The 22,538-nt window shown below is 33.9% G+C and overlaps 1 protein-coding gene and 2 long non-coding RNA genes across 42 annotated transcripts in view; 1 reads left to right on the top strand and 2 right to left on the bottom strand.

Annotated features, from left to right (window-relative positions):
- Positions 1 to 937, bottom strand: part of LOC143248670 (uncharacterized) — a 28,381-nt gene extending 27,444 nt beyond the window's left edge. The window contains exon 1 of the long non-coding RNA XR_013027143.1: positions 802 to 937. This is a non-coding gene — a long non-coding RNA (uncharacterized LOC143248670). The remainder of the gene's footprint in view (positions 1 to 801) is intronic.
- Positions 1 to 22,538, top strand: part of LOC143248665 (single-stranded DNA-binding protein 3-like) — a 232,682-nt gene that overhangs the window by 105,278 nt on the left and 104,866 nt on the right. For all 40 annotated transcript variants that reach the window (XM_076497251.1, XM_076497229.1, XM_076497236.1 and 37 more), the window contains one exon: positions 835 to 921. In XM_076497251.1, the coding sequence (XP_076353366.1) occupies positions 835 to 921 (87 nt within the window). The remainder of the gene's footprint in view (positions 1 to 834; positions 922 to 22,538) is intronic.
- The window catches only part of LOC143248669 (uncharacterized), a 43,535-nt gene continuing 30,770 nt past the window's right edge, over positions 9,774 to 22,538 (bottom strand). The window contains exon 3 of the long non-coding RNA XR_013027142.1: positions 9,774 to 10,932. This is a non-coding gene — a long non-coding RNA (uncharacterized LOC143248669). The remainder of the gene's footprint in view (positions 10,933 to 22,538) is intronic.

The following is a 22,538-nucleotide window of genomic DNA, read 5'->3' as shown; positions in this document are numbered from 1 at the left end:
ACCATGGCAACTCTATCCCGTACTTATATTGTGAGTTCTTGTTCGTTGAAACTTCGATTTTATAGTTGAACTCTTTTTGACCCCTTAAGTTAAAAATTTCACATTGGGTGGGGGAAAATATGGCGCAAATATTTTTAATGTTGTTAATAAACCGACAAGTTTTAAATGTGGGGAAAGTTTGTTTTTGTTGTGTTTTTGTGAAACAAGTGCAGTACTTTTGTAGATTTAGAAGAACGAACAGCGATGTTACTTGATAATGTACAATAGGTGGAAGAGAAGAGAAAGTACACATGCTTGGAAAAAAACGAAATACGAAGTAATTAAAATTTTGTGATTGTGACCACGTTGTAGAAGGAAGATCATTGCCAACTTGTTGAGTGACAAGACAATTATTCGATAGCGTCAAGTGAGAATGCGTAAAGTATTGTTAGTGCACGTTAACACACACGGAACTGTTGTCGTGTTCAGTAGCTTGCCTATAATATTATACGTTCTACGTGACTGACTATCAAACACTTATCTTAGGTATTTTTATCACCAACACCCACTAAACTAGGGCTTTCGGAAATCTGCATATCACTGAATACACGTGTTCACCCATGAGGAGATTGTGGCGCCATCTAGTAGAAAAGAATCACATTTGACCTGTGGTGTTCAAATAAAAGAGTAACTTGAGGGTTTACCAATGCATTACAAAACTTTGTCAGTAAAAAATGAACTTAATTAAACGACTAATTATTTAATACTAATTGTTTTACTACATATTTCAGGAGATCTAAAGCCCATGGTGTCATTTCTTACCTTTAAATATTCTTGTTTGTTTTCCTTTTCCAGAATCCTTCAGCTCCAAGTCCCCTGGGCCAGATGCCTCCTAATGAAGGTATGCCAGGCGGGCCAATCGGACCAGGAGGCTTCTTTCCAGTAAGTATTAATATTTAAGTTACTAACTGCTTGAAGCTTGCTCGAGGGCTTCACTGGCTTATTGATAAAACACAGTAATATTAAACCTCGTGTAGCTTTAAGGTACTTCTGTTAAAACCTGCAAGTGTCTAGAAGTGTTGCTTGAAATCAAATTAACAGTTCTCTATAAAAGCTCATGACTTAACTGATTTTTATACGAGTTTTCAATTGTTCTTGTTCTGAATTTGTGATGTATTTCTTCATGAGTAGTACAGACAGCAGTATAATAATACACTGATGTATATTTGTCATCTCGGTAACACAAGTAAATCAAATCAGTAATGAAAAGCAAAGATAGAAATGATGCTATGACTGTTACTAATAGACAGAAGAAATGATCCTATGACTGTTACTAATAGACAGAAGAAATGACGCTATGACTGTTACTAATAGACAGAAGAAATTATGCTATGACTGTTACTAATAGACAGAAGAAATTATGCTATGACTGTTACTAATAGACAGAAGAAATGACACTATGACTGTTACTAATAGACAGAAGAAATGACACTATGACTGTTACTAATAGACAGAAGAAATGACACTATGACTGTTACTAATAGACAGAAGAAATGATACCATGACTGTTATTAATTGACAGAAGAAATGATGCTATGACTGTTACTAATAGACAGAAGAAATGACGCTATAACTGTTACTAATAGACAGAAGAAATGACGCTATGACTGTTACTAATAGACAGAAGGAATTATGCTATGACTGTTACTAATAGACAAGAAATGACGCTATGACTGTTACTAATAGACAGAAGAAATGACGCTATGACTGTTACTAATAGACAGAAGAAATGACGCTATGACTGTTACTAATAGACAGAAGAAATGACGCTATGACTGTTACTAATAGACAGAAGAAATGACGCTATGACTGTTACTAATAGACAGAAGAAATGACGCTATGACTGTTACTAATAGACAGAAGAAATGACGCTATGACTGTTACTAATAGACAAGGAATTATGCTATGACTGTTACTAATAGACAAGAAATGACGCTATGACTGTTACTAATAGACAGAAGAAATGACGCTATGACTGTTACTAATAGACAGAAGAAATGACGCTATGACTGTTACTAATAGACAGAAGAAATGACGCTATGACTGTTACTAATAGACAGAAGAAATGACTGCTATGACTGTTACTAATAGACAGAAGAAATGACGCTATGACTGTTACTAATAGACAGAAGAAATGACGCTATGACTGTTACTAATAGACAGAAGAAATGACGCTATGACTGTTACTAATAGACAGAAGAAATGACGCTATGACTGTTACTAATAGACAGACGAAATGACGCTATGACTGTTACTAATAGACAGACGAAATGACGCTATGACTGTTACTAATAGACAGAAGAAATGACGCTATGACTGTTACAGAAGAAATGAATGAGACTAATAGACAGAAGAAATGACGCTATGACTGTTACTAATAGACAGAAGAAATGACGCTATGACTGTTACTAATAGACAGAAGAAATGACGCTATGACTGTTACTAATAGACAGAAGAAATGACGCTATGACTGTTACTAATAGACAGAAGAAATGACGCTATGACTGTTACTAATAGACAGAAGAAATGACGCTATGACTGTTACTAATAGACAGAAGAAATGACGCTATGACTGTTACTAATAGACAGAAGAAATGACGCTATGACTGTTACTAATAGACAGAAGAAATGACGCTATGACTGTTACTAATAGACAGAAGAAATGACGCTATGACTGTTACTAATAGACAGAAGAAATGACGCTATGACTGTTACTAATAGACAGAAGAAATGACGCTATGACTGTAGACTAATAGACAGAAGAAATGACGCTATGACTGTTACTAATAGACAGAAGAAATGACGCTATGACTGTTACTAATAGACAGAAGAAATGACGCTATGACTGTTACTAATAGACAGAAGAAATGACGCTATGACTGTTACTAATAGACAGAAGAAATGACGCTATGACTGTTACTAATAGACAGAAGAAATGACGCTATGACTGTTACTAATAGACAGAAGAAATGACGCTATGACTGTTACTAATAGACAGAAGAAATGACGCTATGACTGTTACTAATAGACAGAAGAAATGACGCTATGACTGTTACTAATAGACAGAAGAAATGACGCTATGACTGTTACTAATAGACAGAAGAAATGACGCTATGACTGTTACTAATAGACAGAAGAAATGACGCTATGACTGTTACTAATAGACAGAAGAAATGACGCTATGACTGTTACTAATAGACAGAAGAAATGACGCTATGACTGTTACTAATAGACAGAAGAAATGACGCTATGACTGTTACTAATAGACAGAAGAAATGACGCTATGACTGTTACTAATAGACAGACAAGAAATGACGCTATGACTGTTACTAATAGACAGAAGAAATGACGCTATGACTGTTACTAATAGACAGAAGAAATGACGCTATGACTGTTACTAATAGACAGAAGAAATGACGCTATGACTGTTACTAATAGACAGAAGAAATGACGCTATGACTGTTACTAATAGACAGAAGAAATGACGCTATGACTGTTACTAATAGACAGACGAAATGACGCTATGACTGTTACTAATAGACAGAAGAAATGACGCTATGACTGTTACTAATAGACAGACGAAATGACGCTATGACTGTTACTAATAGACAGAAGAAATGACGCTATGACTGTTACTAATAGACAGAAGAAATGACGCTATGACTGTTACTGTTACTAATAGACAGAAGAAATGACGCTATGACTGTTACTAATAGACAGAAGAAATGACGCTATGACTGTTGCTAATAGACAGAAGAAATGACGCTATGACTGTTACTAATAGACAGAAGAAATGACGCTATGACTGTTGCTAATAGACAGAAGAAATGACGCTATGACTGTTGCTAATAGACAGAAGAAATGACGCTATGACTGTTACTAATAGACAGAAGAAATGACGCTATGACTGTTACTAATAGACAGAAGAAATGACGCTATGACTGTTACTAATAGACAGAAGAAATGACGCTATGACTGTTACTAATAGACAGAAGAAATGACGCTATGACTGTTACTAATAGACAGAAGAAATGACGCTATGACTGTTACTAATAGACAGAAGAAATGACGCTATGACTGTTACTAATAGACAGAAGAAATGACGCTATGACTGTTACTAATAGACAGAAGAAATGACGCTATGACTGTTACTAATAGACAGAAGAAATGACGCTATGACTGTTGCTAATAGACAGAAGAAATGACGCTATGACTGTTACTAATAGACAGAAGAAATGACGCTATGACTGTTACTAATAGACAGAAGAAATGACGCTATGACTGTTACTAATAGACAGAAGAAATGACGCTATGACTGTTACTAATAGACAGAAGAAATGACGCTATGACTGTTACTAATAGACAGAAGAAATGACGCTATGACTGTTACTAATAGACAGAAGAAATGACGCTATGACTGTTACTAATAGACAGAAGAAATGACGCTATGACTGTTACTAATAGACAGAAGAAATGACGCTATGACTGTTACTAATAGACAGAAGAAATGACGCTATGACTGTTGCTAATAGACAGAAGAAATGACGCTATGACTGTTGCTAATAGACAGAAGAAATGACGCTATGACTGTTGCTAATAGACAGAAGAAATGACGCTATGACTGTTGCTAATAGACAGAAGAAATGACGCTATGACTGTTACTAATAGACAGAAGAAATGACGCTATGACTGTTACTAATAGACTGAAGAAATGACGCTATGACTGTCACTAATAGACTGAAGAAATGACGCTATGACTGTTACTAATAGACAGAAGAAATGACGCTATGACTGTTACTAATAGACAGAAGAAATGACGCTATGACTGTTACTAATAGACAGAAGAAATGACGCTATGACTGTTACTAATAGATAGAAGAAATGACGCTATGACTGTTACTAATAGACAAGAAATGACGCTATGACTGTTATTAATAGACAGAAGAAATGACGCTATGACTGTTACTAATAGACAGAAGAAATGACGCTATGACTGTTACTAATAGACAGAAGAAATGATGCTATGACAGTTACTAATAGAAGGAATACATAAATATACATTCTGCTGTTAACACATCACTACGTAAATATACGTTCTGCTGTTAACACATCACTACGTAAATATACGTTCTGCTGTTAACACATCACTACGTAAATATACGTTCTGCTGTTAACACATCACTACGTAAATATACGTTCTTCTTGTACTCTGATTCAGATTTTTCTAGAAGACAATTTTTAGTGAACCTACTAGTGTTTTAGTTTCTGTCGTTTTTACCTTTGCCTGGTTGTGTCAGTTGTAAGATGGACTCTTCATCAATGTAACATTTTAATGTTTTTTTCACTTTCTTTTACATTTTGTTTCAACTTGCCTACTGTAATTTTTCAACTGATTTGATTGGCTACTAGTTACGTGATTGCTCATGCCACACACCGAGTATGAAAATTGTACAAAATGTTTTTAATGAACATTAATTATTGATCAAAATCAATCAGTGTCCACTGTATTTTATTAGATTAAAGTTTGAGGTGTCATACACTTCAAATATAGTTTCATAGTGTGTTATTATGAGACTGTTTTTACAGGAAAATATCAAAGGACTGTTGTCGTGGTGTGTTATTATGGGACTGTTGTGACAGGAAAGTATCAAAGGACTGTTTTCGTGGTGTGTTATTATGGGACTGTTGTGACAGGAAAGTATCAAAGGACTGTTTTCATGGTGTGTTATTATGGGACTGTTGTGACAGGAAAGTATCAACCTGTTGTCGTAAAGGACTGTTTTCATGGTGTGTTATTATGTGACTGTTGTTACAGGAAAGTGTCAAAGGACTGTTGTCGTGGTGTGTTATTATGGACTGTTGTTACAGGAAAGTGTCAAAGGACTGTTATCGTGGTGTGTTATTATGTGACTGTTGTTACTGAAAAGTATCAAAGGACTGTTTTCGTGGTGTGTTATTATGGGACTGTTGTGACAGGAAAGTATCAAAGGACTGTTTTCATGGTGTGTTATTATGGGACTGTTGTGACAGGAAAGTATCAAAGGACTGTTTTCATGGTGTGTTATTATGTGACTGTTGTTACAGGAAAGTGTCAAAGGACTGTTGTCGTGGTGTGTTATTATGGACTGTTGTTACAGGAAAGTGTCAAAGGACTGTTGTCGTGGTGTGTTATTATGGACTGTGGTGACAGGAAAGTATCAAAGGACTGTTGTAATGGTGTGTTATTATGTGACTGTTGTTACAGGAAAGTGTCAAAGGACTGTTGTCATGGTGTGTTATTATGGGACTTGTTACAGGAAAGTATCAAAGGACTGTTGTAATGGTGTGTTATTATGTGACTGTTGTTACTGAAAAGTATCAAAGGACTGTTTTCATGGTGTGTTATTATGTGACTGTTGTTACAGGAAAGTGTCAAAGGACTGTTGTCATGGTGTGTTATTATGGGATTTGTTACAGGAAAGTATCAAAGGACTGTTGTAATGGTGTGTTATTATGGACTGTTGTTACAGGAAAGTGTCAAAGGACTGTTGTCGTGGTGTGTTATTATGGACTGTTGTGACAGGAAAGTATCAAAGGACTGTTGTAATGGTGTGTTATTATGTGACTGTTGTTACAGGAAAGTGTCAAAGGACTGTTGTCATGGTGTGTTATTATGGGACTTGTTACAGGAAAGTATCAAAGGACTGTTGTAATGGTGTGTTATTATGGACTGTTGTGACAGGAAAGTATCAAAGGACTGTTGTCATGGTGTGTTATTATGGGACTTGTTACAGGAAAGTATCAAAGGACTGTTGTCGTGGTGTGTTATTATGGACTGTTGTTACAGGAAAGTGTCAAAGGACTGTTGTCATGGTGTGTTATTATGGACTGTTGTTACAGGAAAGTATCAAAGGACTGTTGTCGTGGTGTGTTATTATGGGACTTGTTACAGGAAAGTATCAAAGGACTGTTGTCGTGGTGTGTTATTATGGACTGTTGTTACAGGAAAGTATCAAAGGACTGTTGTCATGGTGTGTTATTATGGGACTTGTTACAGGAAAGTATCAAAGGACTGTTGTCGTGGTGTGTTATTATGGACTGTTGTTACAGGAAAGTATCAAAGGACTGTTATCATGGTGTGTTATTATGGACTGTTGTTACAGGAAAGTGTCAAAGGACTGTTGTCATGGTGTGTTATTATGGACTGTGGTGACAGGAAAGTATCAAAGGACTGTTGTCATGGTGTGTTATTATGGACTGTGGTGACAGGAAAGTATCAAAGGACTGTTGTCATGGTGTGTTATTATGGACTGTTGTTACAGGAAAGTGTCAAAGGACTGTTATCATGGTGTGTTATTATGGACTGTTGTTACAGGAAAGTGTCAAAGGACTGTTATCATGGTGTGTTATTATGGACTGTTGTTACAGGAAAGTGTCAAAGGACTGTTGTCATGGTGTGTTATTATGGACTGTTGTTACAGGAAAGTATCAAAGGACTGTTGTCGTGGTGTGTTATTATGGACTGTTGTTACAGGAAAGTGTCAAAGGACTGTTGTCATGGTGTGTTATTATGGACTGTTGTTATGAGAAAGTATCAAAGGACTGTTGTCATGGTGTGTTATTATGGACTGTTGTTACAGGAAAGTATCAAAGGACTGTTATCATGGTGTGTTATTATGGACTGTTGTTACAGGAAAGTGTCAAAGGACTGTTGTCATGGTGTGTTATTATGGACTGTTGTTATGAGAAAGTATCAAAGGACTGTTGTCGTGGTGTGTTATTGTGGACTGTTGTTACAGGAAAGTATCAAAGGACTGTTGTCGTGGTGTGTTATTATGGACTGTTGTTACAGGAAAGTATCAAAGGACTGTTGTCATGGTGTGTTATTATGGACTGTTGTTACAGGAAAGTATCAAAGGACTGTTGTCGTGGTGTGTTATTATGGACTGTTGTTACAGGAAAGTGTCAAAGCACTGTTGTCATGGTGTGTTATTATGGACTGTGGTGACAGGAAAGTATCAAAGGACTGTTGTCGTGGTGTGTTATTATGGACTGTTGTTACAGGAAAGTATCAAAGGACTGTTGTCGTGGTGTGTTATTATGGACTGTTGTTACAGGAAAGTATCAAAGGACTGTTATCATGGTGTGTTATTATGGACTGTTGTTACAGGAAAGTGTCAAAGGACTGTTGTCATGGTGTGTTATTATGGACTGTGGTGACAGGAAAGTATCAAAGGACTGTTGTCGTGGTGTGTTATTATGGACTGTTGTTACAGGAAAGTGTCAAAGGACTGTTGTCATGGTGTGTTATTATGGACTGTGGTGACAGGAAAGTATCAAAGGACTGTTGTCGTGGTGTGTTATTATGGACTGTTGTTACAGGAAAGTATCAAAGGACTGTTGTAATGGTGTGTTATTATGGACTGTTGTTACAGGAAAGTGTCAAAGGACTGTTGTCATGGTGTGTTATTATGGACTGTTGTTACAGGAAAGTGTCAAAGGACTGTTGTCATGGTGTGTTATTATGGACTGTTGTTACAGGAAAGTATCAAAGGACTGTTGTCGTGGTGTGTTATTATGGACTGTTGTTACAGGAAAGTGTCAAAGGACTGTTGTCATGGTGTGTTATTATGGACTGTGGTGACAGGAAAGTATCAAAGGACTGTTGTCATGGTGTGTTATTATGGGACTTGTTACAGGAAAGTATCAAAAAGTTATTATGGACTGTTGTGACAGGAAAGCATCAAAGGACTGTTGTAATGGTGTGTTATTATGGACTGTTGTTATCAAAGGACTGTTGTCGTGGTGTGTTATTATGGACTGTTGTTACAGGAAAGTGTCAAAGGACTGTTGTCATGGTGTGTTATTATGGACTGTGGTGACAGGAAAGTATCAAAGGACTGTTGTCATGGTGTGTTATTATGGGACTTGTTACAGGAAAGTATCAAAGGACTGTTGTCATGGTGTGTTATTATGGACTGTTGTTACAGGAAAGTGTCAAAGGACTGTTGTCATGGTGTGTTATTATGGACTGTGGTGACAGGAAAGTATCAAAGGACTGTTGTCATGGTGTGTTATTATGTGACTGTTGTGACAGGAAAGTGTCAAAAGACTGTTGTCATGGTTTGGTATCATGGGACAACTGTTATTGTAAAATATCAAAGGACTTTTGCAATAGTGTGGTGTTGTTAGCCTATTATTCTACAGTCCAGTACTGTAGAACTGAGATTAATGTACAGGATTGAGAGACTGTTTGTTATGATGCAGTATAATGCTACTGTTTGTATGAGATACTAAGAAGTTGATGTTCATGACCATTTTATTATCAGTCTGTGGTTCATAGAAACTTTACTTTTATCTTGGTGAATTGTAATACTAAGTTATATTTGATTGGTGTGAGTAGGTGTTGCATAATGTTCATTTAGCGACAATCAGATCAAACTATCTTCACAAAAACATCTTTACCCGAGAGCTTGCGTTTGCTTGACATAAAAAAAGCGTTTAGTTTGTGGGAAGTGATATCGTGAAGTTTCTCGAAGGCAAAATTATCGTAGGCACGTTTCACGTAATGCAGTAATAGTTTGCTGCTCTGGCCCTTACGAATCAGAATAACTGGGAGATTAGTCTGAATATTAGGACTGAAACACACGTTTATGATCATTTTAATTAATTTATAAAATAAAATTTTTACCAATTTAATATATTTTTTTTGAAATTTTACTTGTTTATAGAACCATTTCAACAATGTTTATTATAATAATATTATTTGTTAGCATGTTCCATGCAATACTTACTGATTAAGAATCTTTCAGTGTATTTTAACTCTTCAATGATTCTAAGCCTTTTTTTCCCTACATAACACAGTTTAAACTGCCTAAAGAAGGGCTTTTGTCCTAAATGTTGCAAATAAACATAGTTTTTGTCACAGACTTGTGTTTTACCAATTTGGAACATTTTATTTTGTTCATTATATCACGGAATATTAGAGCTGTCTCATTTATTTTCATTTTATTAATTTAGAAACTTATGATCCAGAAACGTATTTATTACAGCAAGTGTGTTAGTTAAATGAGGAAGTGCCATCTATTTCTGTTTTGATTTGTCCAGTGTGTTTAATCATCCAAATTATGCAGTGGAGCTCCACAAACTGCACAAATGTCTGGAATACCTTTTGAGTAAGGAATCCATTGAGAGTGTCTGCTTATAGTCCAATGTTTTCTAATTTCTTCTTTGAAACAAATGTACAGATACATTTAGTGCATGTCTCTCAGATACATGACTCAAGCTTTTAGAACAGAAGAGTAAGTTTTATTCATTACATCACTAAAACCTCACTCGGTTCATGAATTTTTCATATCAGCTATTTGAATGTGCTTCGATACTTTCCATGTACATTTCTTAAATATGAGTATGATTTACGTACATTCAAAGTCACGGTAAAGTAGTTTCACATGCACAATCACATATCACAGCTCAACTTAAATATGAGTATGATTTACGAACATTCAAAGTCAAGGTAAAGTAGTTTTACATGCACAATCACAGCTCAACTTAAATATGAGTATGATTTACGTACATTCAAAGTCACGGTAAAGTAGTTTCACATGCACAATCACATATCACAGCTCAACTTAAATATGAGTATGATTTACGTACATTCAAAGTCACGGTAAAGTAGTTTCACATGCACAATCACATCACAGCTCAAGTTCTAAACATATTTGTAACTTGGAGAGAAATACACTGAGCTATTCTTCTACCACTATACCATTTGTTATTATCTAAATGTATCTTTGGAAAATGTGGTTTTAACGTATCTTAAACTCCAGAGCAAAATGTAACTTCTGTACCCATGCAGGTAACATGTTGTTGGTTTCTGTTTCAGCCCACAAATTCACTTCTTCTGGTTGCACACTATGTTTGAAATAGATCACATTAGTATGTTTAAGACTACTGACAGATTACATTGTTTGTTTTATCTTAAAACATGCATGCTTAAAAAGTTCCATTCATTAGAATAAAGCAAAAATAAAGGGGAAATGCATTAAATGCATTTGGTTGATATTTATGAAATATCACTAGTTAGAAAACCCCTACAAGTGACACTACTGTTAGTTGGTTATGTGTATTCATCTCACATGAAGAACCACTGGTTGGAAAACCCCCTACAAGTGACACTACTGTTAGTTGGTTATGTGTATTCATCTCACATGAAGAACCACTAGTTAGAAAACCCCCTACAAGTGACACTACTGTTAGTTGGTTATATGTATTCATCTCTCATGAAGAACCTCTAGTTAAAACATATGGGGTCATTCATACGATGTTTCTATAGTACCTGTGTGACTTATATAGGTTATAAATAATACCAGGAAAAATTATTGTGTATTTTTGCATTTCAGAACTATTGAATTACTAAGTTGGAGATTGAATGGTCAAACTCTTAATAGTATAGTAGTGACAAGAGATTTTTTTTTTTCAATAGTACAAATAAATGATGGTTGTAAGGCTTAGGCTTTATACATTATTGTGTCATGGATACACTGTAGTCTTGAAGCTTAACATAATCTATAACCAGAGAAATCTATACATACATATGAAATCCAAAAGGTTTATCTGAATGAGTGAAAAGTAATAATCATGTCACAAAGTTGTATCACTTGATAAATATATTTAAAATCAGTCATTCTGTCAAGAAGAACCATCAACTGATGAAGTTATATCAATAGAGTTCCAGTAAAATAGAAATCTTTAGTTTATATAATCCTGCAAAGATTAATAATTTTAATATTGGACGTTTAGTAACATACAGGTCTTCTGTATGATGTACCAACAGTTTAAAGTTGAACAGATGTGTTAGTGGGGTTCTAAAAGAATCTTAAAACCTATGAGTGAAACCAAAGAAAAGGATATGTTAACTGCACTACATATACTATATCCAGTGCTGGTTACACCATTCATTCAATACGAGAGCTCCTTACATTAGCTGGGATACAACCGATTGGTGTAAGTGCTGTATTTACTATCCTTGCTTATGAACTACAACGTATGGAGTGAACCAAGTTAAGATAGAGAATTGTAATTATTACCAGTTTTATTTAAGTCACTTATAAATCAGATTTTTTTTGTAAAGAAATTATAAATACACTATTTCTGTTTATCACTATGTATTTATTATAAGTACTTTTATGTGAATTAACTTTACTAATTGGTGAACCAGTAAACTAGTCTACAAGTTGCTCAGTATCATTAAGACAAAACTGCTCGAGTTATTAGAACTATATTATTAATTCTATAAACAAAAGAGTGAAAGCAAAGGAGAATAGATTATAATACACCAACTGTGCTAGATATGCCTCATCCAGTGCTGAGAAGGTTTTTCACCCAATACCAGAGTTATAAAACTCTCCTCTCAGTACCTTTATAAGTATGATTAGTTAAAGCTGATAAATTATGTTGATGAAGTTCCATTGGAATTTAAAAGCATAAAACTTGTAAATTACAAGTGATCAAAGATTAATTAATAAGAAAATGCCAACAATCAAAAGTGATTAACTCTCTTTAAAATGAAGTTCCAATGAAATATAAAACACTCCCATTTGCTGTGTATAAAGTGACAATAATGGAGTAATAATTTTTAGTTAATTGAATGATTGTTCAATTAGCACCTGAAAATAATTTACAATGTCATTCTCTAAGTGCTGGTAACAAACAGAAGTGCTATTTATAAGGATTATTTTTTCATACAAAGTTCATTAATCTACAACTAGAGGGAGATAACAACAAGGTAGTTACCAGGATATTCAGTTTACAGTTGTCTTGCATTAAATTATGACAAATACTGAGGTATTTAATATGCAACTCTGAACTGTAAGAAAGGGAAATAGTGTACATAAAGAACCAAGTTACCATTTCTAACTGTAAGAAAGGGAAATAGTGTACATAAAGAACCAAGTTACCATTTCTAACTGTAAGAAAGGGAAATAGTGTACATAAGGAACCAAGTTACCATTTCTAACTGTAAGAAGGGAAATAGTGTACATAAAGAACCAAGTTACCATTTCTAACTGTAAGAAAGGGAAATAGTGTACATAAAGAACCAAGTTACCATTTCTAACTGTAAGAAAGGGAAATAGTGTACATAAAGAACCAAGTTACCATTTCTAACTGTAAGAAAGGGAAATAGTGTACATAAGGAACCAAGTTACCATTTCTAACTGTAAGAAAGGGAAATAGTGTACATAAGAACCAAGTTACCATTTCTAACTGTAAGAAAGGGAAATAGTGTACATAAAGAACCAAGTTACCATTTCTAACTGTAAGAAAGGGAAATAGTGTACATAAAGAACCAAGTTACCATTTCTAACTGTAAGAAAGGGAAATAGTGTACATAAAGAACCAAGTTACCATTTCTAACTGTAAGAAAGGGAAATAGTGTACATAAAGAACAAGTTACCATTTCTAACTGTAAGAAAGGGAAATAGTGTACATAAAGAACAAGTTACCATTTCTAACTGTAAGAAAGGGAAATAGTGTACATAAAGAACCAAGTTACCATTTCTAACTGTAAGAAAGGGAAATAGTGTACATAAGGAACAAGTTACCATTTCTAACTGTAAGAAAGGGAAATGGTGTACATAAAGAACAAGTTACCATTTCTAACTGTAAGAAAGGGAAATAGTGTACATAAGGAACCAAGTTACCATTTCTAACTGTAAGAAAGGGAAATAGTGTACATAAGGAACAAGTTACCATTTCTAACTGTAAGAAAGGGAAATAGTGTACATAAGGAACCAAGTTACCATTTCTAACTGTAAGAAAGGGAAATAGTGTACATAAAGAACCAAGTTACCATTTCTAACTGTAAGAAAGGGAAATAGTGTACATAAGGAACCAAGTTACCATTTCTAACTGTAAGAAGGGAAATAGTGTACATAAAGAACCAAGTTACCATTTCTAACTGTAAGAAAGGGAAATAGTGTACATAAAGAACCAAGTTACCATTTCTAACTGTAAGAAAGGGAAATAGTGTACATAAGGAACAAGTTACCATTTCTAACTGTAAGAAAGGGAAATAGTGTACATAAAGAACAAGTTACCATTTCTAACTGTAAGAAAGGGAAATAGTGTACATAAAGAACCAAGTTACCATTTCTAACTGTAAGAAAGGGAAATAGTGTACATAAAGAACAAGTTACCATTTCTAACTGTAAGAAAGGGAAATAGTGTACATAAAGAACCAAGTTACCATTTCTAACTGTAAGAAAGGGAAATAGTGTACATAAAGAACCAAGTTACCATTTCTAACTGTAAGAAAGGGAAATAGTGTACATAAAGAACCAAGTTACCATTTCTAACTGTAAGAAAGGGAAATAGTGTACATAAAGAACCAAGTTACCATTTCTAACTGTAAGAAAGGGAAATAGTGTACATAAGGAACCAAGTTACCATTTCTAACTGTAAGAAAGGGAAATAGTGTACATAAGGAACCAAGTTACCATTTCTAACTGTAAGAAAGGGAAATAGTGTACATAAAAGGAACAAGTTACCATTTCTAACTGTAAGAAAGGGAAATAGTGTACATAAAGAACCAAGTTACCATTTCTAACTGTAAGAAAGGGAAATAGTGTACATAAAGAACCAAGTTACCATTTCTAACTGTAAGAAAGGGAAATAGTGTACATAAAGAACCAAGTTACCATTTCTAACTGTAAGAAAGGGAAATAGTGTACATAAGGAACCAAGTTACCATTTCTAACTGTAAGAAAGGGAAATAGTGTACATAAGGAACCAAGTTACCATTTCTAACTGTAAGAAAGGGAAATAGTGTACATAAAGAACCAAGTTACCATTTCTAACTGTAAGAAAGGGAAATAGTGTACATAAAGAACCAAGTTACCATTTCTAACTGTAAGAAAGGGAAATAGTGTACATAAAGAACCAAGTTACCATTTCTAACTGTAAGAAAGGGAAATAGTGTACATAAGGAACCAAGTTACCATTTCTAACTGTAAGAAAGGGAAATAGTGTACATAAAGAACCAAGTTACCATTTCTAACTGTAAGAAAGGGAAATAGTGTACATAAAGAACCAAGTTACCATTTCTAACTGTAAGAAAGGGAAATAGTGTACATAAGGAACAAGTTACCATTTCTAACTGTAAGAAAGGGAAATAGTGTACATAAAGAACCAAGTTACCATTTCTAACTGTAAGAAAGGGAAATAGTGTACATAAGGAACCAAGTTACCATTTCTAACTGTAAGAAAGGGAAATAGTGTACATAAAGAACCAAGTTACCATTTCTAACTGTAAGAAAGGGAAATAGTGTACATAAAGAACAAGTTACCATTTCTAACTGTAAGAAAGGGAAATAGTGTACATAAAGAACCAAGTTACCATTTCTAACTGTAAGAAAGGGAAATAGTGTACATAAAGAACCAAGTTACCATTTCTAACTGTAAGAAAGGGAAATAGTGTACATAAAGAACCAAGTTACCATTTCTAACTGTAAGAAAGGGAAATAGTGTACATAAAGAACCAAGTTACCATTTCTAACTGTAAGAAAGGGAAATAGTGTACATAAAGAACCAAGTTACCATTTCTAACTGTAAGAAAGGGAAATAGTGTACATAAAGAACCAAGTTACCATTTCTAACTGTAAGAAAGGGAAATAGTGTACATAAAGAACAAGTTACCATTTCTAACTGTAAGAAAGGGAAATAGTGTACATAAAGAACAAGTTACCATTTCTAACTGTAAGAAAGGGAAATAGTGTACATAAAGAACCAAGTTACCATTTCTAACTGTAAGAAGGGAAATAGTGTACATAAAGAACCAAGTTACCATTTCTAACTGTAAGAAAGGGAAATAGTGTACATAAAGAACCAAGTTACCATTTCTAACTGTAAGAAAGGGAAATAGTGTACATAAAGAACCAAGTTACCATTTCTAACTGTAAGAAAGGGAAATAGTGTACATAAAGAACCAAGTTACCATTTCTAACTGTAAGAAAGGGAAATAGTGTACATAAAGAACCAAGTTACCATTTCTAACTGTAAGAAGGGAAATAGTGTACATAAAGAACCAAGTTACCATTTCTAACTGTAAGAAAGGGAAATAGTGTACATAAAGAACCAAGTTACCATTTCTAACTGTAAGAAAGGGAAATAGTGTACATAAAGAACCAAGTTACCATTTCTAACTGTAAGAAAGGGAAATAGTGTACATAAAGAACAAGTTACCATTTCTAACTGTAAGAAAGGGAAATAGTGTACATAAAGAACCAAGTTACCATTTCTAACTGTAAGAAAGGGAAATAGTGTACATAAAGAACCAAGTTACCATTTCTAACTGTAAGAAAGGGAAATAGTGTACATAAAGAACCAAGTTACCATTTCTAACTGTAAGAAAGGGAAATAGTGTACATAAAGAACCAAGTTACCATTTCTAACTGTAAGAAAGGGAAATAGTGTACATAAAGAAAAGAATTTCTAACAAGTTACCATTTCTAACTGTAAGAAAGGGAAATAGTGTACATAAAGAACCAAGTTACCATTTCTAACTGTAAGAAAGGGAAATAGTGTACATAAAGAACCAAGTTACCATTTCTAACTGTAAGAAAGGGAAATAGTGTACATAAAGTGTTACCATTTCTAAAAGAAAGGGAAATAGTGTACATAAGGAACCAAGTTACCATTTCTAACTGTAAGAAAGGGAAATAGTGTACATAAGGAACCAAGTTACCATTTCTAACTGTAAGAAGGGAAATAGTGTACATAAAGAACCAAGTTACCATTTCTAACTGTAAGAAAGGGAAATAGTGTACATAAGGAACCAAGTTACCATTTCTAACTGTAAGAAAGGGAAATAGTGTACATAAAGAACCAAGTTACCATTTCTAACTGTAAGAAAGGGAAATAGTGTACATAAAGAACCAAGTTACCATTTCTAACTGTAAGAAAGGGAAATAGTGTACATAAGGAACCAAGTTACCATTTCTAACTGTAAGAAAGGGAAAAGTGTACATAAAGAACCAAGTTACCAAGTGTACATAAGGAACCAAGTTACCATTTCTAACTGTAAGAAAGGTGTAAATAGAACAAGTTACCATTTCTAACTGTAAGGGAACCAAGTTACCATTTCTAACTGTAAGAAAGGGAAATAGTGTACATAAAGAACCAAGTTACCATTTCTAACTGTAAGAAAGGGAAATATGTACATAAGGAACCAAGTTACCATTTCTAACTGTAAGAAAGGGAAATAGTGTACATAAAGAACCAAGTTACCATTTCTAACTGTAAGAAAGGGAAATAGTGTACATAAGGAACCAAGTTACCATTTCTAACTGTAAGAAAGGGAAATAGTGTACATAAAGAACCAAGTTACCATTTCTAACTGTAAGAAAGGGAAATAGTGTACATAAAGAACAAGTTACCATTTCTAACTGTAAGAAAGGGAAATAGTGTACATAAGGAACCAAGTTACCATTTCTAACTGTAAGAAAGGGAAATAGTGTACATAAAGAACCAAGTTACCATTTCTAACTGTAAGAAAGGGAAATAGTGTACATAAGGAACCAAGTTACCATTTCTAACTGTAAGAAAGGGAAATAGTGTACATAAAGAACCAAGTTACCATTTCTAACTGTAAGAAAGGGAAATAGTGTACATAAAGAACCAAGTTACCATTTCTAACTGTAAGAAAGGGAAATAGTGTACATAAGGAACCAAGTTACCATTTCTAACTGTAAGAAAGGGAAATAGTGTACATAAGGAACCAAGTTACCATTTCTAACTGTAAGAAAGGGAAATAGTGTACATAAAGAACAAGTTACCATTTCTAACTGTAAGAAAGGGAAATAGTGTACATAAAGAACCAAGTTACCATTTCTAACTGTAAGAAGGGAAATAGTGTACATAAAGAACCAAGTTACCATTTCTAACTGTAAGAAAGGGAAATAGTGTACATAAGGAACAAGTTACCATTTCTAACTGTAAGAAAGGGAAATAGTGTACATAAAGAACCAAGTTACCATTTCTAACTGTAAGAAAGGGAAATAGTGTACATAAGGAACCAAGTTACCATTTCTAACTGTAAGAAAGGGAAATAGTGTACATAAGGAACCAAGTTACCATTTCTAACTGTAAGAAAGGGAAATAGTGTACATAAAGAACCAAGTTACCATTTCTAACTGTAAGAAAGGGAAATAGTGTACATAAAGAACAAGTTACCATTTCTAACTGTAAGAAAGGGAAATAGTGTACATAAAGAACAAGTTACCATTTCTAACTGTAAGAAAGGGAAATAGTGTACATAAAGAACCAAGTTACCATTTCTAACTGTAAGAAAGGGAAATAGTGTACATAAGGAACAAGTTACCATTTCTAACTGTAAGAAAGGGAAATAGTGTACATAAGGAACAAGTTACCATTTCTAACTGTAAGAAAGGGAAATAGTGTACATAAGGAACAAGTTACCATTTCTAACTGTAAGAAAGGGAAATAGTGTACATAAAGAACAAGTTACCATTTCTAACTGTAAGAAAGGGAAATAGTGTACATAAAGAACCAAGTTACCATTTCTAACTGTAAGAAAGGGAAATAGTGTACATAAAGAACCAAGTTACCATTTCTAACTGTAAGAAAGGGAAATAGTGTACATAAAGAACCAAGTTACCATTTCTAACTGTAAGAAGGGAAATAGTGTACATAAAGAACCAAGTTACCATTTCTAACTGTAAGAAGGGAAATAGTGTACATAAAGAACCAAGTTACCATTTCTAACTGTAAGAAAGGGAAATAGTGTACATAAAGAACCAAGTTACCATTTCTAACTGTAAGAAAGGGAAATAGTGTACATAAAGAACAAGTTACCATTTCTAACTGTAAGAAAGGGAAATAGTGTACATAAAGAACCAAGTTACCATTTCTAACTGTAAGAAAGGGAAATAGTGTACATAAAGAACCAAGTTACCATTTCTAACTGTAAGAAAGGGAAATAGTGTACATAAAGAACAAGTTACCATTTCTAACTGTAAGAAAGGGAAATAGTGTACATAAGGAACAAGTTACCATTTCTAACTGTAAGAAAGGGAAATAGTGTACATAAGGAACCAAGTTACCATTTCTAACTGTAAGAAAGGGAAATAGTGTACATAAGGAACCAAGTTACCATTTCTAACTGTAAGAAAGGGAAATAGTGTACATAAAGAACCAAGTTACCATTTCTAACTGTAAGAAAGGGAAATAGTGTACATAAGGAACCAAGTTACCATTTCTAACTGTAAGAAAGGGAAATATGTACATAAGGAACAAGTTACCATTTCTAACTGTAAGAAAGGGAAATAGTGTACATAAGAACCAAGTTACCATTTCTAACTGTAAGAAGGGAAATAGTGTACATAAGGAACAAGTTACCATTTCTAACTGTAAGAAAGGGAAATAGTGTACATAAGGAACCAAGTTACCATTTCTAACTGTAAGAAAGGGAAATAGTGTACATAAGGAACAAGTTACCATTTCTAACTGTAAGAAAGGGAAATAGTGTACATAAAGAACCAAGTTACCATTTCTAACTGTAAGAAAGGGAAATAGTGTACATAAGGAACAAGTTACCATTTCTAACTGTAAGAAAGGGAAATAGTGTACATAAGGAACCAAGTTACCATTTCTAACTGTAAGAAAGGAAATAGTGTACATAAAGAACAAGTTACCATTTCTAACTGTAAGAAAGGGAAATAGTGTACATAAGGAACCAAGTTACCATTTCTAACTGTAAGAAAGGGAAATAGTGTACATAAAGAACAAGTTACCATTTCTAACTGTAAGAAAGGGAAATAGTGTACATAAGGAACCAAGTTACCATTTCTAACTGTAAGAAAGGGAAATAGTGGAACAAGTTACCATTTCTAACTGTAAGAAAGGGAAATAGTGTACATAAGGAACAAGTTACCATTTCTAACTGTAAGAAGGGAAATAGTGTACATAAGGAACCAAGTTACCATTTCTAACTGTAAGAAAGGGAAATAGTGTACATAAAGAACCAAGTTACCATTTCTAACTGTAAGAAAGGGAAATAGTGTACATAAGGAACCAAGTTACCATTTCTAACTGTAAGAAAGGGAAATAGTGTACATAAGGAACCAAGTTACCATTTCTAACTGTAAGAAAGGGAAATAGTGTACATAAAGAACCAAGTTACCATTTCTAACTGTAAGAAAGGGAAATAGTGTACATAAGGAACCAAGTTACCATTTCTAACTGTAAGAAAGGGAAATAGTGTACATAAGGAACCAAGTTACCATTTCTAACTGTAAGAAAGGGAAATAGTGTACATAAAGGAACAAGTTACCATTTCTAACTGTAAGAAAGGGAAATAGTGTACATAAGGAACCAAGTTACCATTTCTAACTGTAAGAAAGGGAAATAGTGTACATAAGGAACCAAGTTACCATTTCTAACTGTAAGAAGGGAAATAGTGTACATAAGGAACCAAGTTACCATTTCTAACTGTAAGAAGGGAAATAGTGTACATAAGGAACCAAGTTACCATTTCTAACTGTAAGAAAGGGAAATAGTGTACATAAGGAACCAAGTTACCATTTCTAACTGTAAGAAAGGGAAATAGTGTACATAAGGAACCAAGTTACCATTTCTAACTGTAAGAAAGGGAAATAGTGTACATAAGGAACCAAGTTACCATTTCTAACTGTAAGAAAGGGAAATAGTGTACATAAGGAACCAAGTTACCATTTCTAACTGTAAGAAAGGGAAATAGTGTACATAAGGAACCAAGTTACCATTTCTAACTGTAAGAAAGGGAAATAGTGTACATAAGGAACCAAGTTACCATTTCTAACTGTAAGAAAGGGAAATAGTGTACATAAGGAACCAAGTTACCATTTCTAACTGTAAGAAAGGGAAATAGTGTACATAAAGAACCAAGTTACCATTTCTAACTGTAAGAAAGGGAAATAGTGTACATAAAGAACCAAGTTACCATTTCTAACTGTAAGAAAGGGAAATAGTGTACATAAGGAACCAAGTTACCATTTCTAACTGTAAGAAAGGGAAATAGTGTACATAAGGAACCAAGTTACCATTTCTAACTGTAAGAAAGGGAAATAGTGTACATAAGGAACCAAGTTACCATTTCTAACTGTAAGAAAGGGAAATAGTGTACATAAGAACCAAGTTACCATTTCTAACTGTAAGAAAGGGAAATAGTGTACATAAGGAACCAAGTTACCATTTCTAACTGTAAGAAAGGGAAATAGTGTGTATTTCTAATAAAGAACAAGTTACCATTTCTAACTGTAAGAAAGGGAAATAGTGTACATAAAGAACCAAGTTACCATTTCTAACTGTAAGAAAGGGAAATAGTGTACATAAGAACAAGTTACCATTTCTAACTGTAAGAAAGGGAAATAGTGTACATAAAGAACCAAGTTACCATTTCTAACTGTAAGAAAGGGAAATAGTGTACATAAAGAACCAAGTTACCATTTCTAACTGTAAGAAAGGGAAATAGTGTACATAAAGAACCAAGTTACCATTTCTAACTGTAAGAAAGGGAAATAGTGTACATAAAGAACCAAGTTACCATTTCTAACTGTAAGAAAGGGAAATAGTGTACATAAAGAACCAAGTTACCATTTCTAACTGTAAGAAAGGGAAATAGTGTACATAAAGACAGTTTCAGTTTTATGAGAGATAATATAAGGATGAGGAAAATGGTGATTTTTGAGTTGCTTCCCAGAAACAACTAATTATGTATTTCTAAGAAATTAGGTATTTGTAGTTTTCCTCATTCATACAAACACTTGAGAAAGGGGATATTTGTAAGCCTAATCTATCACACAAACACTTAGATGAGACATGAACAACAAAAGTTGTTTAACTTCCTGCTTCTTTTTTACGCACTTTCTTTGGTCACTCATATTAAAACTGCTGAAATATATAGCTGTAATTATTTATAACATATTACAATCTAAATAGTAATCTAAAGCAAAAAGTAAACTATAGACTATACAATTGCGAGTACTTAACGAAATTTTGTGTTTGTAGTCGTAGATAAAAACTGGTCAAAATTTGTTACTCTCGGATATACGCAAAAAAAAAAAATTTTTTTTTCAATTTTCGACGAGCGTAGCAATATCTCGACGGAAGATGGAGCCACTAATCACTGTTGTCTGTGGTTCAATCAGCATTAACAGTATTTATAACGTTTTTTCACTTGCTTTTGTGCTTTGTTTGTAGATGTATTTAATTTGTTAGTTAATTGAAGAACATATTAAAAGTACGTGTCAAGCAGAACAGTATTTCAACATACGCATTTTCATAAAGATTTAATGTCTCTTACGATGTAAATCTACAATAAGGTCGGTCGTCAGTAATGTATGTGAATAGAGCTCTCTCTAATACTGCTTACTTGACGCCGTCATAAAAAAAAAGGCTTAGTGGACTCCTGAAGTTGAACACTGTGAAATATGATTACATATGGAAGCTACGCCAGTTGTTTC

The sequence above is a fragment of the Tachypleus tridentatus genome, chromosome 4 (assembly GCF_004210375.1).
Source record: "Tachypleus tridentatus isolate NWPU-2018 chromosome 4, ASM421037v1, whole genome shotgun sequence".
Classification (NCBI taxonomy): domain Eukaryota; kingdom Metazoa; phylum Arthropoda; class Merostomata; order Xiphosura; family Limulidae; genus Tachypleus; species Tachypleus tridentatus.
The sequence above is the reverse complement of the archived record's forward strand: the minus strand, read 5'-3'. Positions and strand labels throughout refer to the sequence as shown.